At 40.1% G+C, this 20,877-nt stretch overlaps 1 protein-coding gene across 1 annotated transcript in view; it reads left to right on the top strand.

Moving 5' to 3' along the window:
- USP32 (ubiquitin specific peptidase 32) overlaps positions 1–20,877 on the top strand; it is a gene marked incomplete at both ends in the record, with an annotated part of 179,685 nt that overhangs the window by 118,045 nt on the left and 40,763 nt on the right. Inside the window, 5 exons of the mRNA XM_080712815.1 lie at positions 149–251; positions 5,772–5,964; positions 12,345–12,520; positions 13,037–13,177; positions 17,989–18,106. Coding sequence (XP_080568941.1) covers positions 149–251; positions 5,772–5,964; positions 12,345–12,520; positions 13,037–13,177; positions 17,989–18,106 — 731 coding nt within the window. The remainder of the gene's footprint in view (positions 1–148; positions 252–5,771; positions 5,965–12,344; positions 12,521–13,036; positions 13,178–17,988; positions 18,107–20,877) is intronic.

Raw genomic sequence — 20,877 nt, 5'->3', positions numbered from 1 at the left:
CTCAGCCTCCCGAATGCTGGGATTACAAGCGTGCGCCACCACGCTCGGCCTGTTTTTTCCTTTTTAAACTTAAAATGCTAAGTTGTGGGTGTTGTCCTCAATTTAAAGAAACTTCATTGCATGTTTTTAATTTGTTTTGTATGTACAGAGGATGGCTAGAGCGAGAAAGCAGGCATGGTCTGCAGCCAGGACACAACTGGTTTATCATCTCCATGCAGTGGTGGCAGCAGTGGAAAGAATATGTCAAATACGTGAGTTAGATTCCTATTTAACTACATTTTTCATAAGATTTTCAACTCCGGTCAACATTGTGTGACAACTGACCAGTAATAAAAGGTCTATGAGGAAAGGAAATGAATGTTTTATACACTACTTGCTATGGGTGAGGCTTTGTGCATACACTTCCACATGAATTTCTTCCCTTGCAACAACCCTGTGAGAAAGGTGAAATTGGATATGGAGGTACTTGTATGTATCATGCACCTCACATTTCATTCCATTCTTACAACATACTGTGAGGAAGGTGATCTTAAACCCATGTTACCTGTGAAGAATTTGGTACATAGGATAGAATGGATCTATTCTAATGATTGACTTTAAACCCTGTGTCCTCTCTCCTACATCATTTATGTTGTCCTTCATTATTAGTTCACTTTTTCATTAAAAAGTGAAAAAGGAGCCAGACATAGTGGCACACACTTGTAATCCCAGCATTTGGAGGCTGAGACAGGATCGCAGTTTGAGGACAGCCTCAGCTACTTAGTGAGGCCCTCTGCAACTGAATGAAACCATCTTTCAAAATAAAGAATAAAAATGGGCTGAGGGTGTAGAATGTCCTTGGGTTTCTTCTCCAGTACCACACACAAAAAAATGCTTGGTTAAGAAGGTGTGTGTGTGTGTGTGTGTGCGCGCGCGCATGCACTAGAGATTAAACTTAGAGATGTTCTCCCTCTGAACTACACCCCCAGCCCTATTTTATTTTTTACTTGGAAACAGGGTCTCAATAAAGTTGCTGAGGTCCTGTAATCCTCTTGTCTTGAGTCTCTCAAATACTAGGATTACAAGTGTGTGCCACCACGCCTGGCTAAGAAGTATTAATTCTAATTCGAGAAATTTCATTTCAGAAGTAACATTAAGTCAGAATATCTACAAGATAATCTACCATTGTTCCAAATAAAGAGTTACAGAAGAAATTCTCAGTACTGAATATCTTAGAGTCTTACTTAAAACAGAATGTCAGCCAGGTATGGTGGCACATTGTTTGTAATCCCAGTACTTGGGGGGCAAGACAAGAAGATCGCAGGTTTAAGGACAGCCTCAGTAACTTAGACCCTGTTTCAAACCAAAAAATTAAAATGGTTGGGGGTATAGCTCAGAGGTAGAATGCTCCTGGGTTCAATCCCTAGGACCAAAAAATAAAACAAAAAAAAAATTTTTTTTTTTCAGAATTAGAAAACTGAACAAAATAATGCCAAGAATCAATACTCCATTTGTGGAGAGATAGTTGGTATTTTGATTTATTTACCAAATTATTACTAACCAAATTCTAAAAATGTATTCATATTTTTTCTATTTTTGTTTCTGTCACTGCTTGATAATTATCTCAACTTTTTACATGATCTACTCAATCATCATCATCTACTCAATCATTCTTGTTTTGTTTTTGTTTGTTTTTTGCAGTACTAGGGGTGGAACCCGGGGGCATTCTACCTCTGAGCTATGCCCCCAGCCCTATTTTTTATTTTGAAACAGGGTCTCACTAAGTTGCAGAGGGCCTCACTAAGTAACTGAGGCTGTCTGCAAACCATAATCCTCTGGTCTCAGCCTCCCGAACGCTGGGATTACAAGCAAGCACCACCATGCCCGGCTTTCTTTATTTTGAAAAAGGGTCTCACTAAGTTGTGGAGGGCCTCACTACGTAGCTGAGGCTGTTGGCGAACCTGGACTACAAATGTGCGCCACCACATCCAGCTTCTTTTTTCCTTTTACGAGTATTACAGTGTGTTCTCAAGTAAAAAAAACATTCCATTTGGCAAACGTGGACTTCAGCATCTCTGCAGGAGTACACGTACACAGCTGACTTTAGGGACTTTCTAGGCAGATAGTGCTGAGTGTAGGTAGAAAATGAGAACATTTTGTGAAAGTGCCAGTCTTTATTTCAAAACAACTTTGTGGGCCAGGCGTGGTGGCGCACGCTTGTAATCCCCGCTTGGGAGGCTGAGACAGGAGGATCACACGGGTTCGAAGCCAGCCTCAGCTACTAAGTGAGGCTCTTAGCAACTTAGTGAGACCCTGTTTCCAAATAAAGTATAAAATAGGTCTAAGAGTGTAGCCCAGAGGTAGAAAAGCCCCTGGGTTCCACCCCCAGTAACACAAGAAGAAAAAAAAACACTATGTGGTCTTTATATTCTTAGTTTGACCTTAGAATTAGTGGTTATTAATTGTCTTACAGAGTATAGACTCAAGGAATCTATAAGTAATAGCTGACATGTTACTTTTTATTTTCTGTAGAGACATAATAGAGGTCTTGGTCTTAGGTGCACATTCCTTATGACTGGAACATCAACCTAGTTCATGTGTGCCATAACCCTTTGTGCATTAAAGGTATTAAGGAGTGTCAAAGGGAAACTTACAGGGGGTCTACACATCACTTCCCCTACTCTGGCAGTCTACATTGTTGTCTAGCATATGTCTCAAATACAGATTTAAAAATCTATTTAAAAATGAAGACTAGCCAGGCATGGTGGCACACGCTTGTAATCCTAATATTTCAGAGGCTGAGACAGGAGGATCACGGTTTGTGGATAACCTCAGCTACTTAAAAAAAAAGTGAGGCCCTTTGCTACTCAGTGAGACCTTGTTTCAAAATAAAGACTTTAAAAAAAAATAGGGCTAGGGGTGTAGCTCAGAGGTAGAAAGACCTTGGGTTCTACTCCCAATACTGCAAAAAAAAAAAAAAATAGCTGTTATGAGCAATCTGAGGTGAGAGTATTAGTTAATACAGAGAGAAAGGACACAGACAACTACGACAGCTTGTTTAATAAGATGAGAGGTGGGACAAGGAAAATAATGCTACTCTAGTCCCTGCCAAACGCCTGGCTCTGAGCATCCAAACAGACCAGGCGTGGCCACTCCCCTAAAAAAACCAAAAGGAAGAGTGAGTGGTGGAGAAGGAAAGGAATTTGTTCTGCGTAGCCACACTGAGGAGACAGATCCCATTGCTCGTCAGGATGTCACCAAAACCTTTGGGGTACACAGGGAAGGGAAGCGGCAGGAGCCAAGGGGCTTCGCATAGCTAGCAGTCTTAGTCAGGCTGTGGTCTGCTTGTTGATCATTCCAAGTCTGATCATACAGAGTCTTGGTGGCACCAAGGGAATCGCACTGCTCAGGGGTGGTTTCAGTTTCCATCACAAGATGTTTATGAAATCTGTGCTTCTGGAATTTAAGACGAACTGAGACAGGAGGAGCGCAGATTAGAGGACAACCTCAGCAACAGAGCAAGACTCTCAGTAACCTAGTGAGACTCTGTTTCAAAACAAAAAAGGCTGGGATTGTAGCTCAGAGGTAGAATACCCCTGGGTTCAATCTCACCCCCCCCCAAAAAAAAAAGAAAGGAAGGAAGGAAAGATGGACTAATCCAGAAAAGGAAGGACAGGTCAGAGAGAGGAAAAAAAAAAAAAAACTAGAGTTAGATATGACTAGGTTCTCTTTTAATAATAGCATTCATTTCTGAAGATAAATATGAGGAAAATGTTCTGTTTTTGTTTTTACAGTACTGGGGATGGAACGTAGGGCCCTTCTACCTCTGAGCTATACCCTCAGCCCTATTTTTATTCATTCATTTATTTAATTTTTTTGTGGGTCTGGGGAGGGAACCCAGGGACATTCAACCTCCGAGCTACACCCCCTGCCCTATTTTTCATTCTTTAATTTGAAACAGGGTCTCACTAAGTTGTGGAGGGCCTCACTAAGTAGCTGAGGCTGGACATGAACCACAATCCTCTGGTCTCAGCCTCCTGAATGCTGGGATCACAAGTGTGCACCACCATGCCCGGCCCCTATTTGTTTATTCTTTATTTTGAAACAGGGTCTCACTAAGTTGCAAAGAGCCTCACTAAGTAGCTGAGGCTGTCCACAAACCTGCTATCTTCTTATCTCAGCCTCCCAAATGCTGGGATTACAAGTATGAGCCACCACACCCGGCTTGTTTGGGGGTTTTTTGTTATTGGGAACTGAACCCAGTGACATTCTACCTCCAAGCTACAATCCCAGCCCCCCAACTTTTTGTGACACTGAGGACTGCACTCAGACATTTTCCTTCCAAGCTATACTCCTAGCCCTTTCTTTGTGTGTTGGGGAAAGGGTAATTGAACTCATGGGCTTTCTACCACTGAAATATACCCTAGCACTATTTTATTTTTATTTTGAAACAGGGTCTCCCTAGATTGATGAGAGTTTTCACTATTTGCTCAGGCTATCCTTGAACCTGCAATCCTTCCAAATACTGGGATTATAGGCATGTGTCACCACCCCTGGCTTTTTTTTGAAACAGGGTCCACTAAATTGTGTTGTGGGCCTCACTAAGTTGCTGAGGCTGGCCATGAACTCAGCCTCCCGAATACTGGGATCACAAGGATGAGCCACCATACCTGGATAGCCCTTTTTATTTTGAAACAGGGTCTCACCAAGTTGCTGAGATTAGCCTTAAACCTGCAGCCCTCAGCTTTCCACCTCTCAAACACTGGGTGTACAGGCTTGTACCTTGATGCCTGTCAGGAGAATGTCTTTTTTTACAAAATAAATAAATAAAAATAAATAAGAGAGTGCCGTAAACTCTATATGGTACTCCATTCATCTTTTACATACGCATGTATTTTTTATTTTAAAAGAAAATGACAGAGCCGGGCATGGTGGCACTTGCCTATGATCCAAACTACTTAGGAGGCTGAGGCAGGAAAATGACAAGTTCGTGGCCAGCCTGGACAGCGTATTGAGACTTTGTCTCAAAATAAAAAGGGCCAGAAATGAGCTCGATGGTAGAACACTTGCCTAGCAGGCATGATGCCTTATTTAATCCCTAGTAGCAGAAAATTAAATAAATTAAAGAGAAGTAAAATACATCAAAATATCAACTATTTATAGCTAAATGATGAAATCTGAGCCTATAGCATTTTATCTTCTTCGTAGTTTCTGGGTTTATTTTTTTTCTGTGTGTGTGTGTGTGTGTGTGTGTGTGTGTGTGTGTGTGTGTTACTGGAAATTGAACCCAGAGGCATTCTACCTCTGGGCTAGTTCTCCAGCCTTATTTTATTTATTTATTTATTTATTTATTAGATTGCTGGGGCTGTCCTCCTATCTCAGCCTCCCAAGTACTAGGATTACATGTGTGCACTACCACACCCAGCGTATATTTCTAGTGACTTTATAATCTGTATTTTAGAGGGAGGTGAGGGATACTGGGGATTGAACTCAGATGCATTTTACCTTCAAGGTACACCCCCAGGCCTTTTGTTTTGTTTTGTTTTGTTTGGAAACAGGATCTCCCTAAATTGCTGGGGCTAGCCTCAAACCAGCAACCCTCTCATCTCAGCCTCCCTAGTACTGGCATTACAGGCTGACCTTCAACTTGAAATCCTCCTGCTTTAGTCTCCCCAGTCTCTGGAATGACAAGTATGTGTCTCTGTACTTGGCTTGAGCTTCGGGTTTTTTATCGCTACATACTAGTTAGATTATTAAATTTTGCTTCTTATTCTCTGACCTCGCCATTTTAGGATGCCAGCCCTATCATAATTGAGCCGTCATCTGTTCTGAATGGTGGAAAATTTTCATTCGGGACAACACTACATTCTATGGAACAGGGTGAAGATAGAATCGGAGGCAGCCTCAGTTATATGAATACCACAGAAGAGAAATTTTCAGACAACATTTCTTCTGCATCTGAAGCCTCGGAAACCGCTAGCAGCGGTAAATATGACTTGATTCCCATGAGGTTTAGTCATGGTTAGTTCTTAACTGAGTCTACTCTGGCAGAGGGTATGGTGGGTGGGGTATTGGGCACCAGGATTCTCTATTCAAAGGGATACGTTTTGGGTTTTTTGTTGCTGTTTTTGTGACATTGGTAATTAAACTCAGAGGCTTTCTACTTCTGAGCTACATCCCTAGACTGATTTTATTTCTTTTGTGGAAAGAGGGTTCTCACTAGGTTACTGAGAACCTCACTAAATTGCTGAGGCTGTACTTGAACCTGCAATCCTCCAGTGTCAGCCTCACAAGTACTAGTATTACAAGTATGTGCCACCGTGCCCAGCTATAAGTTTTGAATGAAATAGTCAATTATAAGATTTTTAAGTATATTAATAACTCTCAAAAAAACTTTTTGTATTATACTATATTAATCTCTTCATATGAAAATGTTTTCAGTTTTCATTGGTCAAGCCATGTCTTTCTTTTTGTGTGTGTGGTACTGGGAATGGAACTAAGAGGCTTTCTACTTCTGGGCTATACTTCCAGACCTATTTTATATATTATTTGGAAATGGTCTTACTAAGTTGCCAAGGGCCTCACTAAGTATCTGAGGCTGGCTTCAAAATTGTGTGATCCTCCTGTTTCAGCCTCCCAAGTATTGGGATTACAAGCATGCACCACATGCCCAGTTCATATCTTTCCATATTGCTAGTAAATCAGTTTTGTCACTAACCTTAGATTTGAGAAGATAGATATTTGAGAAAATTAATTTTCTTTCTTTTTTTCTTTCTTTCTTTCTTTCTTTTCTTCCTTTCTTTCTTTCTTTCTTTTTTTTTTTTTTTTTACAATACTAGGGATTAAATCCAAGGGCATTCTATCGCCAGGGTACACCCTGCCCTATTTTTTATTCTTTATTTTGATACGTGGTCTCACTAACTTGCAGAGGGCCTAAGTAGCTGAGGCTGTCTGTGAACCTGTGATCCTCCTGTCTCAGCCTCCCAAGTACTGGGATTGCAAGCATGCACCACCATGCCTGGCTGAGAAAATAAATTTTCAGTCTCTAAATTCTTTAATGATAAGCATGCTTTCATTGGATTAAGTGAGCCATCCCATCAGATACTATGGACATTTTAGATCAAATTTGGGGATTACTTTGTTAAAATCCCATGAATTCATAACACTTTCCATAATTGCCTAACTTAGTGTTTATACATTGTGGGGGGGCGAGGGGAGAGCAAAAGAGACAGAGAGAGATAGTGGGCATGGAACCCAGGGCCTTCTACCACTGGGCTACACCCCTAGACCTGTTTTATTTTGTATTTGGAAACAGAATCTCACTAAATTGCCAATAGCCTCACTTAGTTGCTAAGGCTGGCCTTTTTTTTTTTTTTTTTTTTTTGATTTAAAGAAGTTTATTAGAAAGATAGAAATACAGAAAATAGAAATACAGCCCCATGCCAAAATTGCATGGGGGGGTGGTGACTCGAAATGAATACACCTAAGGCTGGCTTTAAACCTATGATTCTCCTATCTTAGCCTCCCAAGTACTAGGATTACAAGTGTGGGCCGCCACACCAAGCTGTTTATCTATCCTTCCTTCCTTCCTTCCTTCCTTTTTTTTTTTTTTTTTTTTTTGGTGTGTGTGTGTGTGTGTGTGTGTGTGTGTGTGTGTGTGTATGAGTAACCCAAGGGCATTTTACCTCCAAGCTACACCCCAACCTACTTTTTTTTAATTTGAAATAGGTCTCAGTTGTGGAGGGCCTCACTAAGTTGCTGAGGCTGGTCTTGAACCTGCAATAATACTGTTTTAGCCTCCCAAGTACTGGGATTAAAATGTGCACCAGCATGACTGGCCTGGTTGTGCTTCTAGACTTATGAGGGAGATGCTTTAGAATTTCTATAATCCAGCCAGGCGTGGTGGCACACACTTGTAATCCCCTCGCTTGGGAGGCAGAGACCGGAGGATCGCACAGGTTCAAAGCCAGCCACGCTGGCTTAAGAGACCCTGTTTCCAAATAAAAATATAAAAATAGGTCTGGGAGTGTAGCCAGGAGGTAGAAGGGCTTCCAGGAACCCCAGTACCACCAAAAATAATAATAATAATAAATTTTTTAAAAATGGGTCTGGGAGTATAGCCCGGAAGTAGAAGGGTTTCCGGGAACCCCAGTACCACCAAGAAAAAAAAAAAGAATTTCGCTGGGCGTGGTGGCACACGCTTGTAATCCCCACGCTTAGGAGGCAGAGACAGGAGGATCACACAGGTTCGAAGCCAGCTGCGCACGCTGGTTTAGGAGACCCTGTTTCCAAATAAAAATGTAAAAATAGGTCTGGGAGTGTACCCCGGAGGTAGAAGGGCTTCCAGGAAACCCAGTACCACAAAAAAAATAAATAAATAAATAAAATAAAATAAAAATAAGAATTTCTATGATTCAACTGAATCCAGTGGTCCCTGTTATCCCTGTTATTCTGCTGATAAAGTAGCAGAACCCTCAGTCTTGCTCTGTTTTTTTTTTGTTTTTTTGTTTTTGTGGAGGGAAGGAGCAAATTGGCAGAGCTAGCATTTTCCCTGCAAAGCTTTGTGGAATCTATGATTTCTCTTTTCCAATCTGATATGACTTTGCATCCTAGGAGTACTCTGATTATCTTTTATCTTTTTCCTCCCTTTGGTTCTGGGATTTTAACCCAGGAACATTCTACTTCCAAGCTATACTCCCAGCTCTATTTTATCTTAGTTTGAAACACGGTCTCACTAAGTTGCTGAGGCAGGTATTGAACCTGTAGTCTTCCTGTTTAACCTCCCAAGTACTAGGATTACAGGCATGTACCAATATGTCTACTCTGATCATCTTTTTCACCATAATTATTTCTCTTTTCTTTTGATGCAAGGGTTTTGCCCAAGCCTCAAACAAGATTATTTTATTTATTTATTTATTTATTTATTTATTTATTTATTTATTTTGTGGTACTGGGGATTGAACCCAGGTGCATTCTAACTCTGAGCTACACCCCCAACTGTATATATATGTTTTTTATTTTGAAACATGGTCTCACAAGATTGCTGAAGGTCTCGATACTTGCTGAGGCTATCCTCGAACTTGGGATCCTTTGATCTTTCTGCCTTGGCCTACCAAGTACTGGGATTACAGGTGCACACCACCATGCCTGGCTACAAGATTATTTCTTACCTACTTAAGGTTCTGTTTAGTATGTGCTAACCATATAACTCTGCAGGCTGGGCTAGGTGTGGTGGCACAGGCCTGTAATCCCAGTACTTGGGAAGCTGAGACAGGAGGATCACAGGTTAAAGGACATCATCAGCAATTTATTAAGATAGGTCTGGAGGTATAGCTCAATGGTAGAAAAACACTCCTAGGTTCACTCTGCAGTACTACAAAATAATAACAACAACTCTGTAGGCTGAGCAGTACCATAGATAAACAGTTGGAGTGAGACCAATAGGTAGAATGTATACCTAATATTAACATGTAGTTAGGAGTTGACATATCTTGTGTGTGTGTGTGTGTGTGTGTGTGTGTGTGTGTGTGTGTGTGTGTGTGTGAGAGAGAGAGAGGGGGGGGTGGGGGAGGGAGGGAGGAGGGGGGAGAGGGAGAGATGGATGGAGATGGTACTGGGGATTAAGCCCAGGGACTTTCTTTTTTTTTTTTTTTTTTTTGTGGTATTGGGGTTCCTGGAAGCCCTTCTACCTCCGGGCTACACTCCCAGACCTATTTTTATATTTTTATTTGGAAACAGGGTCTCTTAAGCCAGCATGGCTGGCTTCGAACCTGCGCGATCCTCCTGTCTCCGCCCCCCAAGCACTGGGAGTACAAGCCTGTGCCACCACGCCCTGCAAACCCAGGGACATTCTACTTTCAAGCCACACCCCGAGTTTTTTGTTTTGTTTTGTTTTTGGTGGTACTGGGGATAAGATTGAGCCCAGGGGCATTCTATCTCCGAACTATACCTCCAGCCCTATTTTATTATTTATTTTGAAACAGGGTCTTAGTAAATTGTGGAGGGCTTCACAAGTTGCTGAGGCTATCCATGAACCTGTGATCCTATTTCAGCCTCCCAAGTAATCGGACTATAAGCATGCGCCACTAAACCCAGCCATATTTTACTTATTATTTTATTTTATTTTATTTTTGTGATACTGGTTATTGAACTCAGGGGCATTCTACTTCTGAGCCCCACCCCAGCCATATTTTCTATTCTTTATTTTGAAATAGAATTTCACTAAGTCTCTAAGTAACTGAGGCTGGCTGTACCTGTGATCCTTCTATCTCAGCCTCCCAAGTACTGGGATTACAGGCATGTGCCACCACACCCAGCTTATTTTTTATTTTAGAACAGGATCTTACTAGGTTGCTTAGAGTCTCATTACATTGCTGAGCCTCATATTTTCAATCCTCCTGTTTCAGCCTCCCAAGTACTGGGTTTACAAGTGTGCACCACCATACCCAGCTGAGTTAACATATCTTTTTTTTTTTTTCCTTCAGTACTGGGATTGGAACCCAAGAGCATTCTACCTCTGAGCTACACCCCAAGCCCCAATTTTTATTTATTTTTTTGTTTTTTTGGTGGTACTGGGCATGGAACCCAGGGGCTTTCTACCTCCAGGCTACACTCCCAGACCTATTTTATATTTTATTTGGAAACAGGTCTTTTTTTTTTTTTTTTTTTTTTTGGTGGTATTAGGGGTGGAACCCAGAGGCTTTCTACCTCCAGGCTATACTCCCATACCTTTTTTTATATTTTATTTGGAAACAGGGTCTCACTAAGTTGCTGAAAGCCTCACTAAATAGCTGAGGCTGGCTTCGAACCCGTGCAATCCTCCTATCTCAGCCTCTCAAGCGCGGATATTACAAGCGTGCGCCACCACGCCCAGCTGGAAACAGGTCTTACTAAGTTGTTGAGAATCTCACTAAGTAGCTGAGGCTGGACTCGAACCTGCGCAATCCTCCTGTCTTAGCTTCCCAAGTACTGGGATTACAAATATGCGCCACCATGCCCAGCTCCTCAGTCCTATTTTGTATTCTGTATTTTGAAACAGGGTCTCACTGAGTTGCAAAGGGTCTCACTAAAAGCTGAGACTGTCCATGAACCGTGATCCTCCTGTCTCAGTCTCCCAAATGCTGGAGTTACAAGTGTGCACCACTACACCCAGAGAGTTGACCTTAAAATACCATGAGGTTCACAGTTCTAAGTCATCATTAATCTGTTTTCTGCCTCTTTTTCTAATGTAGAGAGATCATGCCATTTGTGTGTGTGGGGGGCACTGGGGTTCCTGGAAACCCTTCTACCTCTGGGCTACACTCCCAGACCTATTTTATATTTTTATTTGGAAACAGGGTCTCTTAAGCCAGCGAGGCTGGCTTCGAACCTGCGCGATCCTCCTGTTTCCACCTCCCAAGGACGGGGATTACAAGCGTGTGCTACCACACCTAGCAAGAGATCGTGCCTTCTTTTTAAATAATAAGAAATAGCACTCTTGCTGGAGTCCTAGTTTTATATCGTCCCCCTTAATTTAGGAACTTCCTATTGCCATTGCTTTCCAAGATTATTTGGAATATGTTTGCAGGTAGGAAAAAAAATTAAGGGAGACTGAAAGCCCAGCTATATAGGCATATCTCTCCTTTCTTCCAGCAGGTATGTAATTCTCATTATGAATTATTAGATAGCTTGGAAAGATGACCAAATATTCCTTGGGTAACTTTTTTTTTTTTTTTTTTTGCGGGTCTGGGAATGGAACCCAGGGGCATTTGACCTCTGAGCTACACTTCCTTTTTTCACTTTTTTTTTTTTGGGGGGGGGTACTGGGGTTCCTGGAAGCCCTTCTACCTCCGGGCTACACTCCCAAACCTATTTTATATTTTTTATTTGGAAACAGGGTCTTTTAAGCAGCGCAGCTGGCTTTGAACCTGCGCAATCCTCCTGTCTCTGCCTCCCAAGCACGGGGATTACAAGCGTGCACCACCACACCCGGCCACTCGAGCTACACTTCCTGCCCTATTTTTTATTCTTTATTTTGAAACCAGGTCTCACTGAGTTGCAGAGGGCCTCACTAAGTAGCTGAGGCTGTCCGCGAACTGCGATCCTCCAGTCTCAGCCTCCCAAATGCTGGGATTATAGGCATGCGCCACCACGCCCGGCTCTTGGTTAACAATTTTAAAAGCTTTTATTTTACTTAATGTCATATTGTCTATAGATAAAAAAAAAAGTATCTATTCTATCTTCTACTCATTTATCAGAACCTAAAACTCTACTCATGTGCCAACAGAATAATAGTATTAGACCAATACACAGATATTTAAGTTTATTTCTTCAAGCCTATTTATGCATAGTAACTAAAAATAATTCTATCCTCTTTCTCCATGTAGGATTTCTGTATTCTGCCACACCCGGGACAGATATGTGCTTTGCTCGACAGCATAATATTTCGGACAATAACAACCAGTGTTTGCTAGGAGCCAATGGGAATATTCTGTTGCATCTTAATCCTCAGAAACCAGGAGCTATTGATAACCAGCCACTGGTAACTCAAGAACCAGTAAAGGTACGTAATTTAACATCTAACTTTAAAATTACTCTTTTTCAAGTTGTCAGTAATTGTTATTTTAGAGATTTTAGCACAGAGCAAAATGTGTGGTTCATTTTAATTAACCTGTTACAGATGCAAATCTCTGCATAGCACATTTCTGTGAAAATAATCTATGATTAAATACTTCCTTTGAAATAACAGTAATTCTTGGAATTACTGTTATTCTTAGGATAGCTGCTATGAGAATGTTTATTATGTATGTAGAAATATTTTTCCAAATGATTTTTTATTTGAAAGAGAGATCTGTGAAAACTAGTTTATTTCCAAAATATTTTTCCAAATGATTTGCTTTCAGTTCCTTTTCTTCAATAGTTTACTTGAAAGCCAAAAATTAAAAATTTTCAAAAATTCTGTTTTCTGCAGTGTGAAACTATATAGTGATATATGAGTTCATTCTCCATTGGCTCAGTTTTGATAATGCAAAAAACCTTTGTAAGTTAAAAATCAACACATAATTTCATTCTTTCTAAGGCTACATCATTAACACTAGAAGGAGGACGATTAAAACGAACTCCACAGCTGATGCATGGAAGAGATTATGAAATGGTTCCAGAACCTGTATGGAGAGCACTTTATCATTGGTATGGAGCAAATCTCGCCCTACCTAGACCAGTAAGTATAGCCATCACACCCAGCTAGAAGTGGTCTTCTGTTACATCTCTGTGTGACTCTCACTATCCAAAAGTCCCTACCATACGGTACCAAAATACTTAGAACATCTTCAAATTAATACATTCATAGCTGAGCATGATGGCGCACACTTATAATCCCAGTACTTGGGAGGCTGAGACAGGAGGATTGTAGGTTTGAGGAAAGCCTCAGCAACTTAGTGGGGCCATCTGCAATTTAATGAGACCCTGTTGACTCTTTCAAACTAAAAAGTTAAAAATAGGCCTGGAAGCCAGGTGTGGTAGCATATGCTTGTATCCCAGTACTTGGGAGGCTGAATCAAGAGAATAGGAGGTTCTTAGTTAACCTCAGCTACTTAGTTAGGCCCTCTGCAACTTTGTGAGACCCTGTTTGAAAATAAAGAATAAAAAGAATAGTGCTGGTAGTGTGGCTCAGAGGCAAAATATCCCTGAATTCAATCCCTACTTTTGCCAAAAAAAAAAAAAAAAAAAGATTGGACTGGAGGTGTAGTTCAGTGGTTGAATGTCCCTGAGACCAGTCCGCAAACACACACACGCACACACACACACACACACTTAATACCTTCACTCATTTAATATTTACTAAGCACATAGTAGTAGATACCAACTATATATTGATATGTTTATGGGATTTACTGGCTTAATATGGAATAGACTAAATTAAATTGTGAGGGCAGTCTGTTAAATTCATTATTCACATAAATACAGATGTTTCCTAAGGAAACACACACCTTATGCTGGAGGTGAGGGAAACAAGAGTCAGTTCCAGAAAGTTCAGTGGACATGATAAGTAGGGCAGAGTTATTTCTGAAACTACTATTTCCATCAATTTCACAGGCTTTCAGTTAGGGATCAGTTTCTTTGTAACTTGTGGGGTTTTTTTTTTGTTGTTGTTTTTGTTTTTGGTTTTTTTTGTTTTGTTTCTTTGCTTGTTTTTGTTTTGTTTTGTTTTGTTTTGTTTTGTTTTGTTTTATGGTACTGGGGATGGAACCCAGGAGCTTTCTACCCCCAGGCTACACTCCCAGACCTATTTTATATTTTATTTGGAAACAGTGTCCCACTAAGTTTCTGAGAGTCTTACTAAGTAGCTAAGGCTGGCTTCGAACCTGCAGGATCTTCCTGTCTTACTAGATTTCTTTTGATTTATCAAGAAGTGATTTTTTTTTAAGCCAGGCATGGTGGCACATGCTTGTAATCCCATTATTTGAGAGGCTGAGATAGGTGGATCATAGGTTCACAGCTAGCCTCAGCTACTTAGTGAGGCTCTCCACAACTTAGTGAGACCCTGTTTCAAAATAAAGAATAAAAAATAGGGCTGGGGGTGTAGCTCAGAGGTAGAATGCCCCTGGATTCAATTCCCATTATTGCAAAAAAAAAAGAGAGAGAAATGCTTTTTCATTGTGTCCAAAATGGAACTTATTTATGTCAAGGAAAGTTTTTTGTGTTTTGTTTTGTTTTGTTTTTAAGTTGCAAAGGGCCTCACTAAGTAGCTGTGGCTGTCCATGAACTGTGATCCTCCTGTCTCAGACTCCCAAATGCTGGGATTAAAAGTGTGCACTACCACGCCCGGGTGTCCAAGAAAAGTTTTGTATGAATAAGATATGGTGAGTTTCTTCCACAAAGAGTTTAAGTTGGCCAGGCGTGGTGGCACATGCTTGTAATCCCAGCATTTGGGAGTCTGAGATAGGAGGATTGCTGTTCACAGCCAGCCTCAGCTACTTAGTGAGGCACTCTGGAACTTAGTGAGACCCTGTTTCAAAGTAAAGAATAAAAAAATAGGTGTAAGGGTGTAGCTCAAAGGTAGAATGCCCTTGGGGTTCCATCCCCAGTACCACAAGAGTATAAATTGGCCATAATGACTTAGGCTGTAATGTTGATAATATGAGTTATTAATAATTGCTTATTAAAAATTATATCTTCTAGGCACTGTAGCATACAGCTTTAAGCTCAATACTTGAAAGGCTGAGACAGCAAGAGCAGGGCCTCAGCAACTTAGCAAGAGCCTCAAAAACTTAGGCCCTGTTTCAAATAAAAAGTAAAGCCAGGCATGGTAGCACATGCTTGTAATCCCACTGCTTGGGAGGCTGAGACAGGAGGATCGCACAGGTTCAAAGCAAGCCTCAGCTACTTAGTGAGGCTCTCAGCAACTTAGTGAGACCCTGTTTCCAAATTAAAACACATTAAAAAAAATAAAAAGCCGGGCATGGTGGCACACGCTGGTAATCCCAGCACTTGGGAAACTAGGACAGGACGATCATGCAGGTTTGAAGCCAATTTTAGCTACTTAGTGAGGCTCTCAGCAATTTAGTGAGACCCTGTTTTCAAATAAAATATTAAAAAAAAAATTGGTCTGGTAGTGTAGCCTGAAGGTAGAAAGCCCTTGGTTCCATGCCCAGTACCACCAGAAAAAAAAAGGGGGGGGGCTGGAAATATAGCCCAGAGGTAGAAAAGCCCCTAGGTTTCACCCCTAGTACAACAAAAAAATAAAATAAAAATTTTCTCAAGATGCAGCTCAGAGGTAGAATGCCCACTAGATCCAATACCGAAAACAAAAGAGCCCACAAAGAATCCTATTCTAATAATACAAAAGCTCCATTTTATATATCCAATTTTGTTCTTTTAATTGTAAGAAAAAATATATGAGCAACTTATACAAGCAGAACATAGAGACTTAAAAAATTACATAGTAGAAGCCGGGCGTGGTGGCTCACGCTTGTAATCCCAGCATTTGGGAGGCTGAGACAGGAGGATTGTGGTTCGCAGACAGTCTCAGCTACTTAGTGAGGCCCTCTGCAACTTAATGAGACCCTGTTTCAAAAATAAAGAATAAAAAACAGGGCGGGGGGTTGTGGCTCAGAGGTTGAATACCCTTGGGGTTCCATCCCCAGACCCGCAAAAAAAAAAAAAAAAAAATTACATAGTGAATTTTTATGTGTAATAGTTTTATAAAATATCACTATGCCGGGCGTGGTGGCACACACTTATATTCCCTGCACTTGGGAGGTAGAGACAGGAGGATCGTGCAGGTTCGAAGCCAGCCATTCTGGCTTCAGAGACCCTGTTTCCAAATAAAATATAAAATAGATCTGTGAGAGTAGCCTGGAGGTAGAAGGGTTTCCATCCCCAGTACCACCAAAAAAATTGTTAAAAATAATAAAACCTCACTATTAATACAAGAAATAAATTTTAAGCAAATTTATAATACTCTTTCTATGTATTAATCAAATGGGAAAATTTTTTAAATGGCATCCAATGATAAGGCTTAATGAGAGTAAAAGATTCACACATTATTAGAAATTGTATAAATGCTGGGTATGGTTGCGGTGCATGCTTGTAATCCCAGCATTTGGGAGGCTGAGACAGGAGGATCACGGTTCATAGACAGCTTCAACTACTTAGTGAGACCCTATTTCAAAATAAAGAATAGGGTTCGGGGTGTAGCTCGGAGGTAGAATGCCCCTGGGTTTTTATCTCCAGGACAGAAAGAAAGAAGAAAGAGAGAGGGAGGGAGAGAGGGAGGGAGGGAGGGAAACATTTTGTGTGTGTGGTACCTGGGGATGGAACCCAGAGACTTTCTACCTTTGGGCTACATCCCCATCCCTATTTTATAATTATTTGGAAACAGCGTCTCACTGAGTTGCTGAAAGCCTCACTAAGTAGCTGAGGCTGGCTTTGAACCTTCAGGATCCTCCTTTCTCAGCCTCCCTAGTGCTGGGATTACAAACGTGCGCCACCACGCCCAGCCAGAAGAGTATAAATTGCTGAAATTTGTGTGGCAACAGACTATATAATGATGTCAATGCTTCCATAGTTCTTTATTTTAACTTTAATTCTGTGAATTTGTTCTTAAAAAATCAGTCATTTAAAGCCAGGCATGATGGCGCACGCTTGTAATTCCCACGCTTGGGAGGTTTGAGACAGGATTATGCAGATTCAAAGCTAGCTAGCTTAAGAGACCTTGTTTCCAAATAAAATATAAAATAGGTCTGGGAGTGTAGCCTGGAGGTAGAAAGCCCCTGGGTTCCATCCCCAGTACCACCAAAAAAATAAAAAGTCAGTCATTTACCCGATCATGGTGGCACATGCTTCTATTCTCAGTATTTGGGAGACTGAGACAGGAAGATCACAGGTTTGAGGACAGCCTCAGCAAGTAGTGAGACTGTCATCAACCTAGTGATACCCTCTTTCAAAATAAAAATAAAATAAGGCTGGAAATATATCTTGGAGGCAGAATGACCCTTTTTAGTCCCGAGGACACACACACACACACACACACACACACACACACACACACACACACACCCCACACCACACACAAATCAATAAAAGAAAGTTATGGTCTGAGGGTAGTAGAATCATAGTTGATATATAAGGGGTTTTCCCCCTTAATTTTGTTACTACTTTTAAATGAAAAGGGAGAAAATACACTCATGGAGTTCTAATCTTGAGTTTAGGAGCAGGATCCTGAGAATATTTAAATCTATGTAATTTAAATATATATATAAGTTTAAGTAAACTACTGAAAAATATAGGTAGTGAACTTGTCAAATATTTTTGTTTAAAGATGAATCTTGGGGTGTATTCATTCGAGTCACCCCTCCATGCCAGTCTGGTATGGAGCGGTACCTATCCTCTGTATTTCTATCTTTTAATAAACTTCTTTAAATCTTCAAAAAAATATATAAAATAAAGGTGAATCTTAAAAGTTTGATTAAAACGACAAGTTTTGTTTCTTCTTTTAGAGTGATCATTTTTATCATTTTTTAAAAACAGGTGATCAAAAATAGCAAGACAGATGTCCCAGAGCTTGAATTATTTCCTCGCTATCTTCTCTTCTTGAGACAGCAGCCTGCCACTCGGACACAGCAGTCTAACATCTGGGTGAATATGGGTATGATGAGCCTGAGAATGTTTCCTCAGCATTTACCGAGAGGTAACTTAAGAATACAGCAAGAATACCATGCATTTTCTTAAAAGTCAAGAAAAAGTGAAAACCTAGTTGCTCAGTCTGGTGCCACTATACTAATTCACATTTCAATTTTTTTTAATACAGAATTATTAAATCACTTGTGAGGCTTAGATCTATGGTCATGCGCAATTGTGAATGAATAGGAGTAGAAACAAAATTCTGGCAATAAACTTAAGCATTGTTTTCCTTAGCTAGTTTGTAAATTCATAAAAATAATAAGGAGAAATAGGTTTTACATAATTCATTTCTCTAAGATAAAGCCATTGTGAATTTTGGTAGACTTAATTTATAGTCAACCAGTCACTAATTAGTCTTTTCAACCCCACTTATATTTTAAAAGAGAGTTCCTTTGGCACTATCATTTTTTTTGTTTGGGGGATTTGTTTATTTGTGCAAAACGTGATAGATTTCTTATGAAAGATTTAAGAATGCTTTATAAGAGACAGATGATTCAAAGCAAATATATATATATATATTTTTTTTTTTGAAAATGCATATTGTACATTTGCTTTGAAAAATGTCAAGAAAGCCAGGTGCATGCTTGTAATCCCAAATGCTTAGGAGGCTGAGACAGGAGGATCCAGGTTTGTGGATAACCTCAGCTACTTAGTGAAGCCCTCTACAATTTAATGAGACCCTGTTTCAAAAATAAAGAATAGCTGGGCATGATGGTGCACCTTGTAATCCCAGCTTTGAGAGGCTGAGACGGGAGGATCACGGTTCGCTGACAGTCACATCTACTTAGTGAGGCCCTCCGCAACTCAGTGAGACCCTGTTTCTAAATAAAGAATAAAAAATAGAGCTGAGGGTGTAGCTCGGAGGTAGAATGCCCCTGGATTCCATCCCCAGTACCGCAAAAATAAAGAAGGAAGGAAGGAAGGAAGGAAGGAAGGAAGGAAGGAAGGAAGGAAGGAAGGAGGGAGGGAGGGAAAGGTTGATTGGGCTGGAGGTGTAGCTTGGAAGTAGAATGCCCCTGGGTTCAATCCCCAGCATCACAAAAAGAAAAAAAAAATGTCAAGACTCCCACAAAAGAAGAAAAATACCAAACCAACCACCAAATGATATATAAATAAGTTTCTATATTACTTATAATAATGTAAAAGGTTCCCCTTTGATTTCTAAGATTAAATTTGTTTGAGTTTATTTCCCTTGCAAATATTTGAAATAATTCTTCAGCAATAATGAAATAGCTTTAATCCATTTACTAAGTTTCAGACTCTGTGTTAGTAACATCCGAATGTTAAAATAAGATATGTTAGCATGTAAGATCTCCTTCTAAACCAACAACATTTGGATTAAAAAAAAGATTAGTTTGATATCTTACGTAGAGGTTATATGAAGAATCTCATATATTTGGTAAGAATTAAAATCCAAAAGCCAGGTGAGGTGGCGCACACATGTAATTCCAGTATTTGGGAGGCTGAAACAGGAGCATTACAGGTTTGAGGACAGTCTCAGCACCTTAGCAAGACTCAAGAACCTGTTTCAAAAGAAAATAAGGACAAGGGAGTGCAGCTTGGAGGTAGAATGCTCCTGGATTTAATTCCTAGTGCCACCACAGAAAGAAAGAAACAGAGAGAGAGAGAAATAGTGAAATAGAATTTGAGGCATTTTTTATTTAATTTGTTTCACTGAATAAAAGTGTTGGCCTTCCTTCCATCACACCCATAGCATCTGTCTTTTTTGATTCTCTTTGAAAGATAACATGAGAGGCAAGATGTGTTGTTGCGCTTTTAGTAAGTATTTGTAACTCTTGTGCTGATCCTAGATTTTTGCTGCTTCTGTAAATTCCCCAAGATTTGGTACTATTCAAAAGCATAGAATTATGTATAATAAGTGGCTGCCTCCATAACGAGCTATACTGTAAAAACTGTCTAAGATGCAAATTTTCTTTGTGTCCTAAGATGATAGAGATTGACTTGGACACTGTATTTGCGTATGCTTCTGAATCCTGGAACTGGGTAGTTCTGATGCTCCAAATTTGTTCTTAATTTTAAATTTTTATTCCTTACTAATTAATTGTGAAATCAATCTTTAATCATTTTGAATTTTATAAAATATGTGCCTTCTTGCTGTAATCTTATAACTAATCCTCTGATGTATAATTGGAGAAATTTGCATTCTCGTTTTCTCTTAGGTATCTTTGCTTGCTGATAGTAAAAGATTTGCTTTGCTCTATGTTTAAAAATGATCATAATTAAATTTTGTTCTGTCATAGCATATTTTCATTTTTCTTATCAATTTGTTACTGCTGTCTACTTGGCTCTTTTATTCCTCTTAAAGTTAACAGGTGTACAAACCTTGCCACAGCTGTAATGACTTAAAAGTAGTCTTTTCTATAGACAAGACTATGAAGTCTTTATTCCTTAGATTATTTTTTGGCCTATTTTAGATGAGTGAAATCTCCTTGGAAGATCTAAAAAAGATGATGCTTATTTTTTTCTAGCTTAGTTTTTTGGGTGAAGACTTACTAAACTGGGGAAGATGGTGTACACCTGTAATCCCCGCTACTCAGGAGGCAGAGGCAGGAGTATCACAAGTTTGAGGCCATCCTGAGACCCTGTCTCAAAATAAAATAATTAAAATAGCTGGGGGTGTTCCTCAGTGTTAGAGTGCCTGGCTAGCATTCATGAGGCCCTGGGTTTAATCCCCAGTACCAGAAGGTAGGGGGGTGGAGAGGAGGAAACAGACAC

The sequence above is a fragment of the Muscardinus avellanarius genome (genome assembly GCF_963383645.1).
Source record: "Muscardinus avellanarius genome assembly, chromosome: 16".
Lineage (NCBI taxonomy): Eukaryota > Metazoa > Chordata > Mammalia > Rodentia > Gliridae > Muscardinus > Muscardinus avellanarius.
This window is presented reverse-complemented; position numbering and strand designations above follow the sequence as displayed.